This window comes from Callithrix jacchus, chromosome 18 (genome assembly GCF_049354715.1).
Source record: "Callithrix jacchus isolate 240 chromosome 18, calJac240_pri, whole genome shotgun sequence".
Classification (NCBI taxonomy): Eukaryota; Metazoa; Chordata; class Mammalia; order Primates; family Cebidae; genus Callithrix; species Callithrix jacchus.
Window position 1 is genome coordinate 19218132 of NC_133519.1, and position 22069 is coordinate 19240200.

At 49.5% G+C, this 22069-nt stretch overlaps 3 protein-coding genes across 5 annotated transcripts in view; 2 read left to right on the forward strand and 1 right to left on the reverse strand.

Moving 5' to 3' along the window:
• LOC128930120 (uncharacterized) overlaps nt 1-2871 on the reverse strand; it is a 68084-nt gene extending 65213 nt beyond the window's left edge. Inside the window, exon 1 of the transcript XR_013529437.1 lies at nt 2733-2871. The gene's annotated coding sequence lies outside the window, so the exon portion shown is untranslated. The remainder of the gene's footprint in view (nt 1-2732) is intronic.
• CADM3 (cell adhesion molecule 3) overlaps nt 1-18007 on the forward strand; it is a 32150-nt gene extending 14143 nt beyond the window's left edge. The window contains exons 2-10 of one of the 2 annotated variants that reach the window (XM_002760154.5): nt 4451-4552; nt 6606-6746; nt 7228-7380; nt 8072-8209; nt 8536-8706; nt 10984-11074; nt 11496-11665; nt 14289-14414; nt 15487-18007. In XM_002760154.5, the coding sequence (XP_002760200.1) occupies nt 4451-4552; nt 6606-6746; nt 7228-7380; nt 8072-8209; nt 8536-8706; nt 10984-11074; nt 11496-11665; nt 14289-14414; nt 15487-15605 (1211 nt within the window). In that variant the 3' untranslated portion in view covers nt 15606-18007. The remainder of the gene's footprint in view (nt 1-4450; nt 4553-6605; nt 6747-7227; nt 7381-8071; nt 8210-8535; nt 8707-10983; nt 11075-11495; nt 11666-14288; nt 14415-15486) is intronic. The other variant, XM_002760155.6, reaches the window with a different exon arrangement.
• On the forward strand, nt 16051-21084 carry ACKR1 (atypical chemokine receptor 1 (Duffy blood group)). 2 transcript variants are annotated; one of them, XM_008984690.4, is made up of 3 exons: nt 16051-18244; nt 19495-19574; nt 20047-21084. In XM_008984690.4, exons 2-3 carry the CDS (start codon nt 19554-19556, stop codon nt 21034-21036), a joined length of 1011 nt encoding a protein of 336 aa, XP_008982938.1. In that variant the 5' UTR covers nt 16051-18244; nt 19495-19553; the 3' UTR covers nt 21037-21084. The 2 variants fall into 2 exon arrangements, with proteins under 2 accessions (XP_008982938.1, XP_008982939.1); XM_008984691.5 differs by having other exon boundaries at nt 19500-19574.
• The last annotated feature ends 985 nt before the right edge of the window (nt 21085-22069 follow it).

Genomic DNA, 22069 nt, shown 5'->3' on the forward strand with positions numbered 1-22069 from the left:
ATGCTATTTGCTTTGTTCTCTGAAGAGCCCCACATGGTGAGTCACTTAGGAGTGCATGAAATAGTCCCAAAGGTATAGGTGCAGACACATTAAGGCATCCAAGTAAAAATATAATTCAATGGTACAAACCACAGGACCACCAATACCATAAGCGCCATTTCCCATCTGCTATACTGTCATTTTCATCATTCTGCAGGTGAATTTTGTAAATATTCTTTAGGTGAGCCACCCCTGGCCAGCAATGCAACAAGGAATCTCTCCTACATTACGCTCTACGCCACCACCACACACAAAACAACATGCTTCTGCAGAGTGGGAGAGTGTAGTATATATGTGTGGAAGGCCTGGCTTTGCGGTCTGAGAGGTCTATGTTTAAAGTCCATCCTATCCCAGTACTTATTAGATACATCATATGAATAAGTTTTTTAACTTGGTTTTAACATGTGTGTCATAATACCCATATATTAAAAGGTCGTTGTTATGGAATAATGAATATACAGCACCTAATTTGGATCCTGATATATAGAAACTGTTGATAAATGCCAATTTCTTCTGTCTTATAGTTTTCTGATTAGCCTACCATCTCCCTCAGCCTGTTTCTTCCTATCCTGTTTGGTTTGCTATTTCCTCTCTACTGACAGATTTTGAACCTCACAATAGAAGATGCTATTATCTCACAATAGATATGCTTCTAATGCTTCTATCTCACAATAGAAGATGCTCAGTATCTGATTCATTTAATAAATATTTTTTAAAGCACCTCCTATATGCAATATGCTACATTAGGGCCAAGACTGGGTACAAAATTCATCAGGCCCTACCTATGGAATCTTTATAATTTGGGAGGAAAGTCAAACTTGCAGTACAAAGTGGAAAGAAATGCATAATTTAAGAAAAAGCAGGTAAAGCGTGTAACTCAGAGAAATGGGGAATTATTTCCATCTGGGACAATCAGGGAAGACTTCCGATCAAGGAAATGCCACAAAATGTATACTTTATGCATAGAGAACGTTTAGACATGCGAAGATGGGTGAAGGGCATTATCAGCAAAGTTATTATAGGAAAAGGAATGGATGCAGGAAAACGAAGCATTCATAGATTCCCAGTGGCTTCGCTTGCCTGGAATGCGGGGTGAGTGAAGTAGCGAAAAGACAAAACTGAAAGGAAGCTTGGCCTCAGACTACACAGGACCTTGAAAGCCAGGCTGACAGCTCTGGGTATTATCTGCAGACAGTGGAGAGTTAGTGGCGGTTTCTAAGCAGGGAAACAATCTGACCAATACGACTGAAGCTCTCTTCGTTTGCTCTTCTACCTGAGCAGCCTAGGCCTTCTCTCACCAAAGGTTGCATGATCTCAATGACAGAAGCTCCTTCCAAGCTCCTATTTCCACTTCGAATTCCATACCACCCATTCAGAGTACTCCTAAGTTTTCCTTTTCAGTCTGAATTCATTGAGGGAATTCATGCTGATGTCACAGATGACTGACACAATCTGAATCCAAAGAAGGTACAAGTCTTTCACAACCCAGGTTATAATTTCTGCTACATATCCATGTTTCTGTTGATAGCATTATAAACAATCATTCACTCTCTAGGGAGTGGCCATTCGGAATTTATCATACAGGCTTACAATTTTATAAAAATGATGAGATAACTTTCAAGCGTATTAAGAGACAGTTCTCAAGAGAAGACATGAGATTATAAGTGCATTTCAAAATTAGAGGGAAAAATGTCACCCGTGGGGGAAGAAAAACAAAACAGCCAGCTCTTGCACAGTTTAAGACACCACAAATGAGAGTGAGTTCTCTGTAAAGCTATAGAGGCAATATGTCACGCATATCCCCAGGAGGCCGTTTATTGGAGATTATTTGGTTATCAGTCCTCTCATCTGAACAATACAGTTTGGTTTGAATGATCTACATCACTTATTCATCCTATGCAGAAAGAAGATGCCTGTGAAATGCAGGAGGAGGGGAGGGATGAAAGAAATATGAGCAAAGAGAAAAGCAACTGAGGAGGATGCAGAAAAAAGCACAGATGAAAGAAGAAGCAGGAGAGTGAAGACTAAGCCCATGCTGTTGGACAGAATACATGCTCTGCCTGATGAACAATATACATAGTACAGTGCCAAGTGCGGCTGAATGAATTACCAGAGCCAATTAAATGTACTGAGAGCCCACTATGGGATAAGTGCTAAAGATACAGCGATGAATAACTTAAGGCTCCTGCTCTTAACCAGCTCAAAGTTTAGATGAGGAGACTGATAACTAAACAAGCAAATCACACTGGAATGCCATAAGAAATATAAAATGTTGAAAAGCCCCCACAGCACCATCAGAGACAGAAAGGATTCCCGAGAGGTATACTAGATGTGTGCCTTTAGGTAAATAATTGAACCTCGTTGTAAAAAGCAATTCTATCTGGCTGCCTGTCTCTTGAGTTTGTTTTGAGATTAAATGAATTCGTGGTTGAAAATCTACTCTGTAAACGGAAAGTCCTATACCACGGTATGGGTATGAGACCGTTATTTCCTCCATTCATTTGGGCAAAGGCCTATTTAGCACTCACGGTGCACTGGATACCAACACAGCTGAATGTCGGCTCCTCTCAGTCTTCTCCCTCTCCCTCTGCCGTCCCACACCTGGGCACAACCAATTTGGTTTCCTACTGTGTGCTGACGTTGACACAGTGCACCCACGAACACACAACGGGAAAAATAATGTGAGCACTCACCACCTTCAGGTTGCCTCCATTCTCCACGTGCCGGAAGGTAGCAGGGCGACTGTGGGGGGCACTCGGGGAGAGCCCCTGCTGGCTGTGACAGCACTGGCCCGTCTCCCCAGCCCCCTTTCCTTCTCTCATTCTCATCCCGCTTGCCTCGCTTTTATCAGCATTTCCCTTTCCCGCCTTTCTTGCCTACTTCTCTCTACTGGTTACTGTTTTTCTCTGTTTTCTCTGCTTTACTCCCTCTCAGCATTTGGGCATTAGCGCTTCTCCCACTTAAGAACAGAGTAATTACTAAAATCTCCTGGAAGCTGCCTGAGAGGAGCAGTGCCTGCATGGAGGCCAGGGAACCTCTGTGCTAGGACTCTGTAACGCTACCCGCTTCCTGCCTGACTCCCTCCCCCCGCCGGCCTCTCTTCTCCCCCTTCCCTCTCCACCCCTCTTTCTCCTGTACCCCTCGACTTCCTTCCCTCTCCTCTCGTCCCTCGCCCCTTTCCCTTTGCTTCTGATTAGGCAATTCTCTCCCTGGAGTCCTGCCCTTTTCTTCCTCAGGGACCCCCAAGCCCGCGTCCCACCTCTTTCCTTTTTAATCTCGACCTCACGGCCCTCGGGCACCCTCTCTTGGTCTTGGCGCCCCCTTTTCCCCTCTCCTCTTCCACCAGCCTCTCCTCAGGGGGCTCTCGGGCGCGCTGGGACGACCGGCGAAGTTCTCCCGCGACTCCTGGGCCCGGACGCGCAGCAGCCCCAGGCTCTGCTCAGCAGCAGATGAGCTCACTGAATTTTGCGCACTTCATTGGCTACACCGGGGCGCTGCGGCGGGAGACCCTGAATTGATTCACGAGGCCGGTTTCTTTGTCCCTCCGCCTCTTCAGGTTGGGTTGGGGGCAAGGCCCGTGGCACGGACTTACCCTGCAGGAAGAGAGGCGAGGCGGTGACTCAGGCCCTGGAAAAGGGGTTTGTGGTTTCAGAGGAAGGAGCAGGCTCCGTCATTAAGTTAAAAGATAATTTGAGTATCCCATAGAAGGTAACAATCTGGGAAGACGTGGTACTACTTTCAGCCCTAACCACCTTGTGTTTCTTCAGTGGTGGGAGTCTCACATTGAAACAAATAGAGCTCTGCATTTAAAATCAGGCAATTTCTCGTCTTCGCCTCCTATTCGTATGACCTTGGGCGAGTCATTTCATTCTATTTCTACTCTGCAAAATAGGAATGACAATGTCCTTGTACTTACTTTCCAGGTTTATTAAGAGGGTTACTTGTGAAAGTATTTTCCAATTATCAAATGTGTAGTAATTTTAGTGAATCATACGGTGGAGCAGAAACAATTCTGGATAAGGAATGAGAAATCTTAGGTGGTCTTTCATTTTTCAGTGGTGACCTTCACCAAGTCACTTTTAACCTTTAAGGGTTTCATTGGCCTCATCTGCGAAGTGGGAGAACTGGACTGGATGGACTCTTAAGATTCCTTTGGCTCTAACATTCTATGATTGACTGATAAAATTAGCATCCTCCTTTAATTCACCCCTGCAGAGAAAAAGTCACTTCCTTTCTCAGGACTCTAGTTAATTTCTCCCCTTGGTGAGAAACCTACCTTCTCTTAGATATCCTGGTGAACCTACTTTTCCTAGGGACCTAGCCTTTCCCACATGCCCAGCAGTGAAAGTCGAGCCCCACACTGTAGCAGGATACATCTAGGGCTCATGCTTGATGGAGGTTCTCTCCCCAGGCTACTGGCAGGAGCAGGATTTGGAGCTGGGAACTCTGGCTCCACTCGACGAGGCCATCAGCTCCACAGTCTGGAGCAGCCCTGACATGCTGGCCAGTCAAGGTGAGAATCCAGGCCCCCTCATCTCAATGTCCCTCAGTTCCCTCACTCATCCTCACATCCTCTCCCACTCATGTTGCCACCACATGTTCTCACTCCTCTCATTACCACACAGCACTGTCTCCCTTCCATCTGACATTTTAGTTCTTAGTCTGCACCACCAAATTCTGTTGCACCTACTCCTTCTTCCCTTACTCCAGTACAGAGACCTCTGTACACCCAACACTTCTTTCCAAAAATAAGATGATTCCAGGGGAATATATTACTCAGACTAAAGAGGTCCTGGAAAGACACAATCAAGGCGGAATTCTTCCAAGGGAACCAGGGACAAAGGGATGACTGGTCAAAAATTGGCACGTGGCTATGGTAGATGAAGCGTTTCTCAAACCATTTGTTGAGAGGTTTTAGAAATGTATCACTTTCAACTTTATCCCAGCCAGCTCAGTCCCTTGCACCCTAATCTCAAAATCATAGTTTTAATGCTCAGTTTAGATGATGACTTGAGAAGCGTTTCAATGAAAAGGGCACTGCATTGACAGACACAGGAACAGAGTTCTAGTTCTAACTCAGATGAGTACAATGAGCTTAGGCAATCATTGCATCTCCACTGCCTCATTGCCTACATTTGTAAAATGAGGGGTTCCACGATCCCAAAGATCTCACTCGGTTCTCCTAATTTTTACAAGTCTTCATGCTGACACTAACCACCAGGCTTGTGCTCTAGTTTGGGAACAGTCACCCGAGCAGTCGATGCTATCAGCCCGTGGCATCGACTCCAGCACAAACATCTTCATTCTCGGGGCCTCTGCTCTGCTGGGAGCAGCCACTGAGTATTTCCTGGAAATGGAATTCCAGAAACCAAGAAAAGGATAAGCAGTCAGGGGTAAGGTGGGTGCCAAAGGGAGCATGGAATTGTTTTAAAATTCTCTATAGGGGAAAATAGGAAGTAAGTTTCTCAGTTTCCTATTCAGACGTAAGCAGTGTTGGTGAAACAATTTAGTATCAAGGAACAGATTTTTTGGTGGATGTTTTAGAATCGGAACTGGAAGGTGTTGTCTGTTTTAGATTTGTTCTGTGGAGGTCAGTGCTACTGAGTCACAGAAAGTCAGTTCTGCAGATGAGGGAATCAGTACTGGAAGTCAGAATCCATGCTGTGGGGAACACGGAACAGCAGGAAGCAAGTGTCCTGGCGCCAGAAGGGCTCCCAGGTAGGCCTGGCTAGAAGGCACAGTGGAGATTCAAATGGCTCACCCGTAAGATACCTCCCTAGTCCTTTTGTATTGTTTTATTTAACTTCACTACAGAGAGAAGGATTAGAAAGCATGGTTTCATCACATTGAAGAGAAAGCCTTAATCCTTTCCTCTTTAAAATGACATCAGGATAGTGATTTGGGTTGCGTGTTGCGAGGCGGGTAACACTAATACCATGGGGAATATGCTAAGGGCCTTGATTGAAGGGAAGTTATTGTCAGAAGAATTGAAAAGTGTGTAAAAATGTTTCGCTTTAAAACTATTTTGTTTGTTTGTTTTGCAGTTTTCTACCAGCCACGTCTTGTGTAAAGGAATGTGCAAACCAAGAGCTGGTTTAGCCTTTTCTCCATTTTAGTTTTAGGATTATTAGTCACAGCTGCTTCTCCTGTTCTTGTTCTTATATGTAGGTGGTGGCAGGAAGGCAAAATGTAGAACGACAGTTACGTATGTGTGTTTTCAAAGGTGAATGGTAGAACCATAGCGAAAAGACACATGTGGAATGGTATGTGTAGATTTGGGGTGCCTTTACTCCTCTAAATGTTTGTGGCCCTGTCAGTTTCATTCAGGAAACATTTAACAAGTACTATTTGTTTTTCTGTGTATTCGAAGTAAGAAAAGCTGAGGTCTGTCTTTCCCCCCACCGCCACCACCACCTCTTTTCCTTCCCCCATGAAACCTTAAGGGTACACCAAGACCTTGTTTACACCAGGGCCTTGGAAGGTCTGAATTAGAAGAGGTGTAGTTTGGCTCAGAAATGGGAGGGGCTAGGGGTCCTCAGGAAACTAACCCTCTTCTACTTCTGCAGACAGCCAGCCCTGGACATCTGATGAAACAGTGGTGGCTGGTGGCACCGTGGTGCTCAAGTGCCAAGTGAAAGATCACGAGGACTCATCCCTGCAGTGGTCTAACCCTGCTCAGCAGACTCTCTACTTCGGGGAGAAGAGAGGTAGTATCTCATGAGTTATCTTTCTCCGTGAAAACAATGGGCTAGAGAAGGGGACTGTACCTGTAGTCCAGAGGCTGAGAAGCGTGGCGGTATGCTGTTTCAGGATATAACAAGCCATGAGTTCCCCAACTGGTTCCAGTATTACAGCTCTGGTTTAGAGCATGCATAGTCTCTTAGGATTCTGCAGTGACTTCACCCCACAGGAACGCTGACAGAAAGCAGAAGTCAATGTTGCCCCATGTGTCTTACATGGAAGCTTATGAGAGCCAAGCTACTTTCTGAGTATCTCTTAGGCTACTATGTCCAATGGCCCAGAAAAGTGACTGAATGACTTAAAGACTTCTTAAGCTCAGGAGCAGTTATTTTTTTCCCCCACCCACCATACTAGACCCCTTCCCCCAAAGAAGCTGGCCTGGGATTGGAAAATAAACACGAGAGGTGCCAGTAAAATCCTAGCTTTCCATTCTTCTGATTTCCCCAGCCCTTCGGGATAATCGAATTCAGCTGGTTACCTCGACGCCCCACGAGCTCAGCATCAGCATCAGCAACGTGGCCCTGGCAGATGAGGGCGAGTATACCTGCTCGATCTTCACGATGCCTGTGCGAACTGCCAAGTCCCTCGTCACAGTCCTAGGTGAGACTCGCAAACCCCAGTGTCTCTACAGCATGCTTCCTTGCAAACGCACCTCCTTACATGGGTCCCTGAAGCAGCCTGGAGCCAAACAAGTCTCCAAGCACTTTAGGAAAGTTCAGTCTGCCTTCCCCCAACAATGGGATAAAATGTAAAAAGAAACAGGTTTTAATCCTTTGTGCTCTACTTACTGTTTGATCTAGGACAAACTTCTTACTCTCTTTGAGCCTGAACTTCCTCGTATAACAGAGAGATGATCATACCCCTTCTACCCACCTCCCAAGATGGTGTGAGGAAAACACAAGACATACACATGTTATAATTTCCAAAATAAGTACCCCAGTTGCTTACATACTCCCATCTTCATCGTATATTTCATTCTATAGTTCACCTTTCTTCTTTGCCTCTCTGAGACTCACACTATCTCTGCAGCCACCAGTTTTGGTATAAAGTGGTGGGTCATGTATCATGTCTGTGCTATGGCATATCTCCTCACTACCATGCTGCCTCCCCAAGGTCTTTCTTCTGGTCCTCAGAGAGAAGAGCAAAGAGAATGATGGTTTCTCTAGTCTTCTAACCCATCAGAAATTATAGTAGAACCTAGGTATGCAGAGAAGCCATCTCCACGGGAGAGCAGAAGTGTGACCCTATGGTGCCTCTCCTTCCTATCCTGGCCATCCCCTATCCATGGCAGGAATTCCACAGAAGCCCATCATCACCGGTTATAAATCTTCATTACGGGAAAAGGACACAGCCACCCTAAACTGTCAGTCTTCTGGGAGCAAACCTGCAGCCCGGCTCACCTGGAGAAAGGGTGACCAAGAACTCCACGGTGAGTACCTCCTGCCTTGGGTTACAGGAGAAAGTGGGGCTGGAAAGAGAGAGAGAAGGGCCCATCTATGAATGTACACAGGAGGCATGGTATGGAAGAAGAAAAGGGGAATGACAGATATTTTGTGTGCACTTATGTGCCTATGTGTGTGTTGGGGCCTACATTCTCCCTGTGAGTACATATCCATGCCACAACCTTCTAGTTTATCTAGGTTGAGAGTCACCATCTGTACATCTACAATAAGGCCCACATGATATCTGTATGTTAGGTTTACTCTGTGTCTCTCTCTGTGTGTTTGTGTGTGTGCCACTGTTTCTGCACTCTAGGGGAACCAACTCGCATACAGGAAGATCCCAATGGTAAAACCTTTACCGTGAGCAGCTCGGTGACATTTCAGGTTACCCGGGAGGATGATGGGGCAAACATCGTGTGCTCTGTGAACCATGAATCTCTAAAGGGAGCTGACAGATCCACCTCTCAACGCATTGAAGTTTTATGTATGTCATGGGCTTGGGGATGAAGAAGGATGAGGTATGAGATGAGGACCAAGGAAAAAGAGAGTGAAGGAGACTGTGCATGAAACAGCAGGCACAGTTAAGTAAACAGGAAGAAATGAAACAGGGACTGCCGAGATTAGGCCGGGGATTGGAAAACTCTTTACAGAGGGCCCAGTAATGAATATTTTAGGCTTTGAGAACGATACAGTCTCTGTGTCAACTACTTAATTCTGCTGTTGTTGTAGGGACAAAGTCATAGACAATATGTAAACAAATGAGCTGGGCTACGTTCCCATAAAACTTTATTTACAAAAGCGTGCAGGTGGCAGGATTTGGTCCAGAGAGAAAGTTCACCAACCCCTGGGCTAGGCCAGTGTAATGTAGCCAGACTGCAAACTGTAGTGGTAACTGCAGTAACTCAGGATTCCCAGGAAGTCATTTCTGGTCTGCACTCCATCACTTCCTAGCTGTATTATATTAAGAAAGTGACTTTACCCACTGAGCTTGATTTTTTTGTACGCTAAGTGAAAGAGATGAGCATGAGGGTCACTACAGCTTTATCTCAGCTTAGCATTCTGTGATTTCAAGAAAACATGGGTGGTGGGAAAGCACAGTTTCCCTGGCATCATTATTCCCAGACCTTTTCCTTACTGATACCCTTCTGTTTGCCCAGCTCCATGTATTTTCCTGGGATTCTGACCTGAATGGCCACTGTCACTTTCACTATGCCTAGCCCTTCCAAGGACATTCACACTCTCTATGGAATTTACCTTTGGTATGGATAGCGCACTTCTGAGGAAGTTTGGAAATGGAAATTTCTCATCTGAGAAAATTGGAAATTGGTAAAGAACAGCCCCTCTGAGTGGAGGAATCAAAGGGAAAAGAATCAGCTGAAGTCCAGCAGGAGAAGGTCGATTTAGGAAATGGTGCATTTCCTGTCCTAACTTACCTAAAATTTGGGCGGTTTTCAAAATGACCAAAGCCCTTAATCCTCTTCCTGTGGAATAGACCCAGGCCCAATTATTTTCCTGATTTGCTATTTAATCTTCTCCTAGACCCATTACTCAAACTAACATGAGGTAGGGTTAGGGTGGCACCGCTATTCATGCAGCAGACTCCACCTGTGGGCAGACAGGCCGGACAAACATTTCATCTTTCTGTGGTTCCTGCTTACTTCACTGAGTTATCTTGAGGGTAAATAAAACAATGCCTGTGAAAGAACCTTGTAAATGTCAAAGTTCTATATTGCTCTAAGGTGCTTCTCTAATTATCAGTTCCGAGTGTGAGGCCTTGGCCTAGAGCTTCCCCCACCCTCTCCTTGGTCCCTGGCCAGAACTAAAGCCTTGGTCCCCTGCCTGAACCCCAAAGACTCCTCTGTTAGATACCAGACCATCTGGCAGTTACTCGCCAGGGACCCTTTTGGCCCAACTGTGATCAGTAGTCAGTCAACAAATGCTATACTCCAGGCACTGTGCTAGAGATTTCTATGGCTGTGGGGTCCCAGGACACCCATTCTTTCACCTGGCCTGATTCTCTTTGTCCCATTTGATTTGGCTGAAACAGGTTCATTAACTGGTTGTTAAGGTTGGCTGTATCCTTAGGGGAAGCTCAGCCTCTTTATCTGTTGTTCTCGACCAGCATCTGGTTGTATTGTTCTGAGAGGCCATCTGGACCTAGCCTCCTAAGCAGCCCTTTGGCGTCCATGGCAGATGCCATTCTTCCTTCACAGAGCCCTTCTATATTGTGTCAGTGCCTTTTTGCAGCCAAAATATGACCCCGATCTCTTGCTGTTTCAAAGCTCTCACTTCGTATTTGGACTGACCATTAAAAATGATGTTTTGTGTTCAAGCACTGCTTCTAGTTCTAAGCTCCCTTGCAGAGCAGAGAGAACTGAGAAGTTGTGAGCTTAAAAGTGGCAAGTTCAAGTTTATTCGTTCTGTAAAACATACGTATGAGGTCCCGTCTATGTGCTAGAAAGTTTTCTAGGCACAGGTCAGCCACTCATTTCCCTTCTCAGCTTTCTGTTAAGACCTCTCCTAGGGCCCCGCCAAGAACAGACCTTCCAAAATCCTATCACACAAGGTTGCAATAGAAGTTGCTCACATATTCAATAGTAATAATGGTCCTTGTTCACAAGAAGTAGGAGAAGGAAGGCCTTTGTTGAGTTTCTTGGGCTGTGGAGACATGTAGAGGTAGAAGCTGTAGTGGGCAACCAAGCGAGGGAATCTCCTAAGCGGTGTGGGGAGGTTTTCACTGACACCATTTCCTTCTCCACAGACACACCAACTGCCATGATCAGGCCAGATCCTCCGCATCCTCGTGAGGGCCAGAAGCTGTTGCTACACTGTGAGGGTCGTGGCAATCCAGTGTAAGAAGATCCATTTCCTGGTCTCCTCCTTACCCTCCACACTCTCAGATGGTCTCCTAATGTAACAGCTCCTTCCTATCTCCTCTGTATTGTCTGACCCGAGCCTCTCCTTTCCCTGTCTGTCCAATAATGTCCACCTGCAATTATTTCTTCTGCAAAGCAGCACAAGTGGGAAGGGACCACTCCCTAGCTCAGTCCCTGAGGTTCCCACAAAGGCCAAGTTAAAGAGACCTCCAGCTTCCCTAGAACAAACCCCAAGAGGCCACCTGGAATATAGCAGTTCAATGTCTCTGGCCCTGATAATTTATTTCTCCAGCCTCATCAAACAATCCTTGACATTCCTGCTCCCAGTTATTTTTTTTTTCTTTTAGCTCCCTGGCCTATGCTCTCCTGAGCTCTTCTGATTTGTCTGCCTCGACAGCCCCCAGCAGTACCTATGGGAGAAGGAGGGCAGTGTGCCGCCCCTGAAGATGACCCAGGAGAGTGCCCTGATCTTCCCCTTCCTCAACAAGAGTGACAGCGGCACCTATGGCTGCACGGCCACCAGCAACATGGGCAGCTACAAGGCCTACTACACTCTCAACGTTAATGGTGAGTGCTTCTCAGATCTCTTCTTCCAGAATCTCCCTTCTCTGTCCCTCTTATGCCCTTTCTTTCATACTTCCTGATAACACCCCCAAACTGTGACAGGGAGTGGAGTAAAGGAAAGCCAGCCCACCCCTGGGGTGCCTGAGGCCTTAGGTCCCAGGTCCACTCTAGAATGTGTAATGGCCACTTAGTGAAAAAACCTTAGAAGGCTGGGCTCTCATCTACCTTTCTTTGGTAGTAGTGGCCTGGGTGACACCATCTTCCATCCCCCGCACTTGTCTGACAACAAAAACAATAATTCTGTGTGCAGAGGCCCCGGGCCCCTAAAGTGTGGGCACAGGTGCATTTCCTTCTCTAACTGGCCCTTCTCAGAGTTGCTTCTCCTATGACTAGGTCTCCGGAGCATGCAATTGCTGTCATTTTTTTCCTGCATACCTTGAACACACTGTACTGGGTCTCGACAGAAAATAGAGAGAAACTTGTATGATGCCAAGAGATAGAATCTTTTCTCTGATGCCGTATCTTCTAGAGGGACCAGGTGATGCTCCTTCTCTGAAGTTCTTCTCAAAGCCATGACCACAAAACCCAGCCTCAGGAGTAGTGACAGGGTGGCACAGAGGCCCCTTTATGGAGAGTTGACAGGGGATGGTTTTGAAGATCCCAATGGCTGCGGGTTCCACCAGAAAGTCTTATAAATCTTTTCTCAGAATAGGGGACGTGTATTGTCAGGAAAACATCAGAGGCTCCCTCACTTGAAACACTCATTAAAGCAGTTGGGGGGATAGCAGCCAGGCCTCCCAGCGATAAGAGGCCTGAGTTCTTGGGATCAGAATGTCTGGTTGGGTGATTCCCACTCCAGGGGCCGACCTCAGCATGTGGGAGCGGCCTCAGCACAACAAGGCTATTGTAAGATGCCAAGAGCAAGGACAATGCACTGAGCTCCGGTCTCTGCCCCCGTATCTCTCCAGACTAATCTGATGATGATTGGCAGCGAGAGAAAGTTCTTATGCCCTTGTGGTTGGTTATCTTGCTGATCTCCCCTCTGCCCTGTGCTAAACAGCCAGGCGGAGGGAGTCCTGTTGGACGGTGTCTGGTTCCAGTGCTGACGCCTGGTGGTAGATGGAGCTACTGCACCTTCTTCCAGGAATATCCTTAAGTGGGCCTGACTGGAATGAAATTAAATGCAGTTCTACCTAGAGACAGGGGCCTGTAATTGATAAGCCCAGAGGTCGTTTGGCCTTGGAAACCTGTGCTTTTCTAAGGAACTGCCATTTCCATAGCCTGTGGAATAATTATCCAGGATTGATTGTCCAGGTGGACCATGTCTCACATACTGCCCGAGAGACAGCGGGTAAACTCGCTCTGCTTTCTGCAAGTTACACCTTCACCTCCACCCTAATCATACCCTAGATTCCCTGGACTCATCGTCTCCCTTCCTCCCAGGCAGAGCATAAAAAACCAGAACACAAATGTTTTCTTTTCAAATAAGGCGTAGACAGGCTAGGAACTGAAACGCTGGCCCAGCCAAGCCTGAGGAGACATAAGGTGGGAAAGACAAAATGTGTAAGGAGTCAATGAGGCATTAAGACTCAAGCTGAGTCCGTGGAAAACAGCAGCTCTCCCATGGGTGGGAGGGTTCTGTCTACGGCTACATCAGAATTGTGTGCTGGGCCTGTGTGGGTCCCTCTGATATTTGGGACTCTGGCTATGGCTGCTGCTGTCTTTGCTATGCCTGGCCCAGTCTGTGCTGTCGACCCTCTATATAGGTTGCCTTGGAGGACAGATGCGGTATATCCAGTGGCGGAGACGTCCATATCATGGGAGAAAGCATCTTGTCCTTTCTGCAAACCTTTGGATGGTGGCAAAGTGAAGATGGAACCCCAGGCCTCCTCCTTAGGAAATGCTGGAGGCTTGGGGTGTCACTGGAGCACTAAACTCCCCTGCCGTGCGGGAACAGGGTTCTTCACCTAGGGGCCACAATCTATCATTTTTTGTAAGGTGCTGTCAAAGCGCTTAATTCTTAGCTCCATCAGCTTTTATTGCTCCTTCCCTATCTAATCTTAAGGCAACAGGTGAATAGGCTGAGAAGGCCCCTAGAGCTAGGGGAGCTGGCTCAGAATATCACGAAGACAAGGGGCTAAGAGGGCATGGAAACAGAGAAGGAACACCCTGATAACCCGGGAATAAAAGGAAAAGAGGGAGAAAGGAAGAAGGAAATGAAAGCCGGGGGAGGGAGGAAACTAGAAAAAGAGAAAGGAAGGAAAAAAAGAGGGGGAGGAAGGAAGGGAGGGAAGGGAAGGAGGGAGGGAGGGAGGGAAGGAGGGAAGGAGAGGCATTAAAGTAATGATCTTTGGCCAAGGTCAAGCTTCAGTACCAAGATCTCAACTTAGAAGGCTAGATATGGACAGATTTATCTATCTATTCACTAACCCATCAGTTTGTTTTAAGAAATACTGTAATCTAGGCATGGCATATAAGCACACAGTAAGGCGTGATGAATGATTGTGCTCCATTTTCCTGATGTTAGTGCCTGCTCCCTGCTAAGTGAGGCTATTCATGGCCACCTTGGAATGCTGTAAGATAAGGGCTCTCCCCAGATCCGACTGTGTGTTGCCCTTTCCTCCAGACCCCAGTCCGGTGCCCTCCTCCTCCAGCACCTACCACGCCATCATCGGCGGGATCGTGGCTTTCATTGTCTTCCTGCTGCTCATCATGCTCATCTTCCTTGGCCACTACTTGATCCGGCACAAAGGTGAGAGGCACAGGGAGAGCATCAGCAGAACTTGGGAGGGGCAGGGAGACCAATCAGAGGTGGCACGATGGGAAGCCGACAGTGGAAAGGGCCTTCAGAGATGTGTCAGCCCTTTGGAATGTGTAGGGAAGCAAAAAACGAAGCCAACCCTATCATTGCCAACCCTGTGACAACTGAGCACCACCAACCCGGCACTGAAGCCTGATCACTTGGGGATCGTCCAAGTGAAATCAAACCTGCCCACTCAGTCAGCGGTTGCTCCCATGCTGCTCTACCTCCAGGTCTCCTGCTGCAAGACGGACAGCTCCCGAAACTGCTTCTCCATCTCATTGCTTGCTGCACTTTCTTCCTGTCTCTCTCTTTAACTTCATTTTCTTTCTCCTTTGATCTCATTGCCTTTCTTTTCTCTCCCTGCTTTTCCTACCTTCTCTCCTTTATCCACGCCTTCGCTCTACTCTCTTTCCATGTTTTTCCTCTCAGAATTCTGGCTCTGCTATTCTAGCCTGAAGCCCGACTCCATAGGCTGGTCACACATAAGCCAGATCTCAGTTGCCTTGCTCATGAAGCTGGCATAGCATTTCCCCCGCCACCGAGTTGTCTGAACATGCGCAGGCATACACACACACGTTCACACGCACACACACACACACGCTCACACACACACACACGCTCCCACACACACACGCACACGCACATGCTCACACGCTCCCACACACACACGCTCTCACACACACGCTCACAGACGCTCACACACATGCTCACACACACACGCTCACACACACACGCTCCCACACACACGCTCACACACAGACACACGCTCACACTTCTCTTTCTTGCTTTGTATTATAGATGAGATTCTACCTAGGGGCAGGATTCATTATTCATGGAGGGTGTGGTCAGGTGAGGGATGCGGGAAGCAAAATGGGAATTAGGTAAGGTGGAATAGAAGAGAGCTGTTGGCGAGAGAAAAATTACCTGAGCAGTGCGTGAGTGGGCGGGTGGGAAAGTGGGCAGGGTGGACTCAGAGGTTGGGAAGCTGCTCCTGAGAGGGGAAGCCTCTGTCTCTACACAGGAACCTACCTGACACACGAGGCAAAAGGCTCCGACGATGCCCCAGATGCGGACACGGCCATCATCAATGCAGAAGGCGGGCAGTCGGGAGGGGACGACAAGAAGGAATATTTCATCTAGGGGCACCCACCCACTTCCTGTGCCCCCCCCAGGGGCCCCGTGGGGACTGCTGGGGCCGTCATCAACCCGGACTTGTACAGAGCGACCCCAGGGCCGCCCCTCCCGCTTGCTCCCCAGCCCACCCACCCCCCTGTACAGAATGTCTGCTTTGGGTGCGGTTTTGTACTCGGTTTGGAATGGGGAGGGAGGAGGGCGGGGGGGAGGGGAGGGTTGCCCTCAGCCCTTTCCGTGGCTTCTCTGCATTTGGGTTATTATTATTTTTGTAACAATCCCAAATCAAATCTGTCTCCAGGCTGGAGAGGCGGGAGCCCTGGGGTGAGAAAAGCAAAAAACAAACAAACACAAAACACAACCCTGGAGTGTTAGGGGGAGAGAGAAGGTACAGGGGTGAGGGAGGGGAGGGGTAAGGGGCAGGGCTGCTTTGGAGCCGTGGGGGTGGGGGGGGGGCTCTCACCAGCCCGCCTTTCATCCTCTACAACAGAGCAGCTTCCCAGACTTCTCCAGAAATCGTGGAAGGGGAGGGTTGTCAGCAAGGGCTGGGTGTGGCTTTTCCTTTGCTAGCCACACACCTGGGCGCTACGGACAGGGAGGTGGGTGCCACCCTGATCCATCTCTTCCGTAGCAATGGGAAAGTGATGAGTAGGGGAGCCCTGGGGAGCTGTGACCCTCAGAAGGCAATACAGCCATGCAGGGACCTAGGCCTTCAACCTGGGGAGGATGCAGGTCCCTGTAAGGAAGAGTAGATTTGGGGAGGAAGGGTGGAGGTGGACCGTCGCCCCATTTTCCCGAAAATGAACAAAGCCGGCTCCTTTTCTTAGGAACCACCCTGGGGGATAGCAGAGTGTGGCTGCCCCTCCTTGCTCCAGCAGTGGTGGGAGAGGCACTGCTCTCAGGCCTGAACCGCCCCTGCTTCCCTGCGCTGAGGGGCCCCTCACTCTTACGCAAGACTCTGGATTGTTGCTCAGCAACTACTCCTCCCACCTTGGCCACCCTGTGCCCCCTTCCTGGTGCCAGCATCAGCCCTTAGTCCTTCCTCCCCCAGCAGCCAGGCAGACATAACAACAAATCTACTAAAAGGAGCTTCACTGCACTGAGCTGTTTCCTGCCCAAACTAAGGGAATAATGTGCTGTGTGCATGTGTGTGGTGTGTGTAGTGTATGCATGTGTGTGTGTGTGTGTGTGCATGTGCGTCTGAGTGAGTGAGAGGCAGAGCAAGAGGTTGAGGAGGAAGGCCAAGAGCCAGGGGTCCTGGGCAGGTGGACAGGGCTGTGGGACATGTTGGGGGAGGCTTTGGGAATGGGGTCTTCCTAGTCAGGGTTCATGCCTCAACTGAGAGGTTGTTCCATGCTGGTATTCCCTCTGCCACCCCGATGCCCATCCGTCTTGGAGAAAGGAGTCCTTGGGTGTGTGTTTGCCCAGCTGTCCATTCCATCTCTCCCTGATACACAGCATTCAGCCCTTCCCTGGATTTCCCTCTTCTGAGCCATGGAGTTAGTGCCACAGCCTTTGCTATGCACCCCTCAGGCCTCTCCTTGGCATTGACCCTGGACTGACCTACCACCACCTATTTTTCCCACAATCTGTACCCAGTGAATTGAGGGCTGGGTCCCCACCCCTCCTTTTGGTTTCCTGTCTTCCTTCTCACGGCCCCAGCTGGTTGCCATGGAAATGAGGTTCCTGGTCCTCCCTGTCCTGGCTGGACTGCCCCGCCTCAGCTCCAGGATGCCCTTGGCATCACTCCCACCCTCCGCCACCTTTTCCTCCGTGCTCTGACAATGGGCATGCAAAAAGGGGCAGCTGCAATCTGGCAGGTCTGCCCACCCCCCTTCAGTTCAGGTACTACTGTTGTGAATCTTCCAGCTGCTGGTTAGGGCCCTGGGCACCACGGGCAGCCCCTCACCTAAGCCAGGGCCTACTCCTCTTACAACAGCAAGGGAGCCTGGGGCCCCTGGCCTGCCAAGCTTCTTGTCTCCCAGCACCCGCTTTTGGGAAAATGACTTTTCCTCTTCGAGCTGAACCACTCTGTCCATATTACACAGAAGCCATATTTGTATGGGGGGGTGGGAGGGAGAGGGGCTGTTGTGCTGTGTGTGTCTGTCCAGGGATGGGGGTGGGGGAAGGGAGCAGGGAGGGGACCGTGTATCTTTATAATCTTTCTAACTCTCCTGTGCTAATCTCAGAGGGGCCTCCCTCAATATATCTGGATTATCCGTGTCATTCGGCTGCCTCCTTTCTGCTCCTCTTGCTGCTGCTGGGATATGTGTATGTGAGGACTGTTCTTCCCATACCCCTTGCACGTGGTGCCTGGTGCCTCAAAAGGTGGTGTGTCCCTTGCCAGGCCACTCTCACGGATATCTATGTACAGCAACAATATAACTCTCCAAGGGAGAGAAGTGTGTTCACCTCCTTTTGCTAAGCCTTTCCTTTCCGGAGAGTGTCTTGGGGGGCGTCTGACTGCTTCCCCCCACCCTCTGCCAGGCATTGCTGGAGAATGTTGAGACGGCGATGGAGGCACCATCAACCCCACCCCGGAGAGCATCACTAGACACCACCAGACTAAATTCACTCTCCAGCCCCTTCATGTTGAACCTGAAACTTGAGCGAGTGACTTGGGAGAAAAGGGGGGAAATCCCTATGAGGTACCCATCCCTCTGCACCTTGGGTCTGAGGTGCTTTGCCCCCCAGGAAGCCCTACATGAATGGGACAGAAGGGCCGTGACAGCTTTGGTGTTGAAGCAGGCAATGCTGTCTCGGACAAATGCAGCAGCCCTTTCTATCTCGTTGCTCTGACTTGGGCCCTCCATGGCTCACCACTCCCTACATCCCCGCTGTGTCTTCCCAAGTGAGGAAATAAAAGCAGAGAGGGGTGATGAAACAGTGGAGACCTGGGGAAGCAGCTGAGGGGGGCAGGCAGCAGGGAGGGGCCACTAGAAAGAAGTGACTTGGGCTTTGGAGACTGCCTGCCTGCAGGGTAGATGCCCTTTCTCTCTGCTTGCCAGCTCTGCCCCTCTATAAGAAACTTTACATATTGCTGAGATGCCTGGCCAGTGAAGCAGTTCCACAGACTTTATGTCCCCCAGTAGAAATTTGAAAAGACGTCACCCTGTGGGCAACAGTCCCATTTGAAACTATGCTGTTCCATTGTCCCCTAGAGCCTACTTCAACTTGTCAGACCTTCTATTCCACTTCGTATGCACTGCACCCATAGGTGGCTAGGCAAACACCCAATGGCTCCCTGAAATGGCTTCATCATGCAGCCTCGACAGCCAGCCCAAGCCTCCCACCCTCACACTGAAACACCCACACCTAGAGATAGCCAGACACACAGCAGACGAGCCCCTCACATACAGATATGTGCCCACCGATACACAGCAAATGTACACAGAGATCAGTGCACACAAAGAGCCCATGCCCACCCGCACGCACCCCTCAGTCGGACAGATTCGACCACTACCACCCTTTCTCCCACACACGTGGCTTTTGAACGGCCTTTCCCTGGATCAGGTTCAAGGGAATGGAGGAGCAGTGGGAGTCAGCTGCCCTTCCACTGCAGTTTCCCAGCACCTCCCTTATCTCTGCCTCACAAGTCACCCAGCCCTGCTCTTTTCCTTCCTTGTGCTTGAAGAATCTTTATCTGCTGGAAAGCCCCCTGGCTTCTCAACCTCCCTTTCCACTTCGGTAAAATGCCCACTTTCTGGTCCCCACCTTTTTCCTGAGTGTAGTCCCGACTGGCCAAATCCAACCTCAAAACAGGAAGCCCTGAGGCCAGTGCCCCCCAATAGGCCTGAGGCTTGTGCAGGCAGTGGGCGTGGGGTAAGACTTCCTGATGCCCCCTGTCCCTGCCCGGAGCCTGGTGGCCCTTATTAGTCCTTGGCTCTTATCTTGGAAGCACAGGCGCTGACAGCCGTCCCAGCCCTTCTGTCTGCCTGCCCTGAACCAAACGGTGCCATGGGGAACTGTCTGCACCAGGTGAGTATGGGACCAGGCCCCAGAGTCCCTTACCCGCATGCCCCTCATTTCCCCTATTTGCCCCTTAGTCTTTATATCTCTTCCTTTTCCTCCTCATTTTTTCTCCCTTCCATCGTTTTCCTCTTCCTTTAAAGTCTTTCTCCTTCTTCCTCTACTAGCCTCCTAGCTCCCTCTTGTGACCTCCCTTTGCCTTTGACTCAGTTCCATCCTGGTCCCCTAATGCCTTCTCTTCTGACCTGGCACTGCCTCTACATCCAGCTGCCCTGGCTTCCCCAGGATGGTTCCTGCTCCAGCTCCTCAGGCTCCCAGATTTGTCCTTTCCACTGTCCACATTGGCTCCAACTCCTGCAGAGACCTTGTTCTCCCACCCAACCTTCCTCTTTCCACTCTGTCCTCCCCTCCCACCTGCCCCTCAGTTCCCAGGAGACTCTCTGGGGTAACTCTGATGGCCTCCTCTGGGTATGTCCTCCAGGCGGAGCTCTCCCCCTCAACTGAGAACTCAAGTCAGCTGAACTTGGAAGATTTATGGAATTTTTCCTATGATGGGAATGATTCCTTCCCAGAGATAGACTACGATGCCAGCCTGGAAGCAGCTGCCCCCTGCCACTCCTGTAACCTGCTCGACGACTCCTCACTGCCCTTCTTCATCCTCGCCAGTGTCCTGGGCATCCTTGCCAGCAGCACTGTCCTCTTCATGCTTTTCAGACCTCTCTTTCGCTGGCAGCTCTGCCCTGGTTGGCCTGTCCTGGCACAGCTGGCTGTGGGCAGTGCCCTCTTCAGCATCGTGGTGCCCATCTTGGCACCAGGGCTAGGTAACACCCGCAGCTCTGCCCTGTGTAGCCTGGGCTACTGTGTCTGGTATGGCTCAGCCTTTGCCCAGGCTCTGCTGCTAGGGTGCCATGCCTCCCTGGGCCCCAAACTGGGTGCAGGCCAGGTCCCAGGCCTCACCCTGGGGCTAACTGTGGGACTTTGGGGAGTGGCTGCCCTGCTGACACTGCCTATCACCTTGGCCAGTGATGCTTCTGATGGACTCTGCACCCCGATATACAGCACGGAGCTGAAGGCTTTGCAGGCCACACACACTGTCGCCTGTTTTGCCATCTTCGTCTTGTTGCCATTGGGTTTGTTTGGAGCCAAGGGGCTGAAGAAAGCACTGGGTATGGGGCCAGGCCCCTGGATGAATGTCTTGTGGGTCTGGTTTATTTTCTGGTGGCCTCATGGGGTGGTTCTGGGACTGGATTTCCTGGTGAGGTCCAAGCTGTTGCTATTGCCAACATGTCTGGCCCAGCAGGTGCTGGACCTGGTGCTGAACCTGGCAGAAGCCCTGGCAATTGTACACTGTGTGGCTACGCCCCTGCTCCTGGCCCTGTTCTGCCACCAGGCCACCCGCACCCTTGTGCCCTCCCTGCCCCTCCCTGAAAGATGGTCTTCTCCTGTGGACACCCTTGGAAGCAAATCCTAGTTTCTTCCCACCTGTCAACCTGAATTAAAGTCTACAATGCTTTTGTGAGGCGGGTGGTTTCTTATTTTGTCTGGGGAGAAGAAGGAGACTTGAGAGAGAGACATTTTATGTCAGACTTTCTTGCCAGTGTCTGTTTCTATAGCTGGCCTGGGGAGAAGCTGAATGATGAATAAACACCCTCAGGGCACACAGATGTTCTCTTGAGGTGTGGGGTCACTGCCATCTCAAGGGAGAAGAGAAACCAGAACACGAAGGGAGCAGTTAAACCCAAAAACCCAGAAGGGATGGCTTTGCCGGTAATGGAGGAAAAGCTGTTCCAGGAAGCAAATGGAACAGAAATCAAAACAGAGATAAACAGGGAAGAGGAATGACAAAGCCCAGAGCAATACCACCTCCCTCCCCATCTGACGGGCCCAGCCTCTCTCTGTCTTCTGTCTCCTGGCTGGCTTTGTTTAGAGATCGCTGGTGGTCGGGAAGGGGAAAAGCATCCCAGAGGATGTTACTCAGTTCAGGAACATCTCAAGATCATTTTAAAAGCCACTTCCTGGGAGTCATCTCTCCCAGCTTCCTCAGCATGACCCAAATGTGTGTGTGTGTGTGTGTGTGCGAGCGCGCGCGCGCGTGTGTGTGCATACATCTGTTTCTCGATCTGTTAGAACCTACCTTTATGTTAGATGTATTCATATAACATATGAATGACCATGAGATTGCATCTCTGTCAGCACCTGAACCACCCACACCTGTGTGTGTGCACGGACTTTTCTCAGGACCCAAACCCCCGCTCAATTCTGCACCCATCCCTGTTTCCAGGATATAGAGTCAGGATTTATGACTCACTCCTTACCCAAATGAGTTTTCCTTACCCTGGTTTTTAAGCCTCGTCTCTTCTGTGTGGGATGTGTGGAGGGAAGAAGAGATCAAGGAGTTGTGAAGGGTGGAGAGACTCGAGGAGGGGAGGCCCTGATCTGATTCATCTTCTGCTTGGAATTCCCCGAATTTCCCTTTCAAAATCTCAGGTTTTGAAATAAACCTT

Bases quoted from the DNA above. Each gene is read 5' to 3' on its own strand.
- ACKR1 (XM_008984690.4), top strand. From the start codon at position 19,554: ATGGGGAACTGTCTGCACCAG. The intron at 19,575-20,046 runs GTGAGTATGGGA...TATGTCCTCCAG, and splicing joins TGGGGAACTGTCTGCACCAG to GCGGAGCTCTCCCCCTCAAC.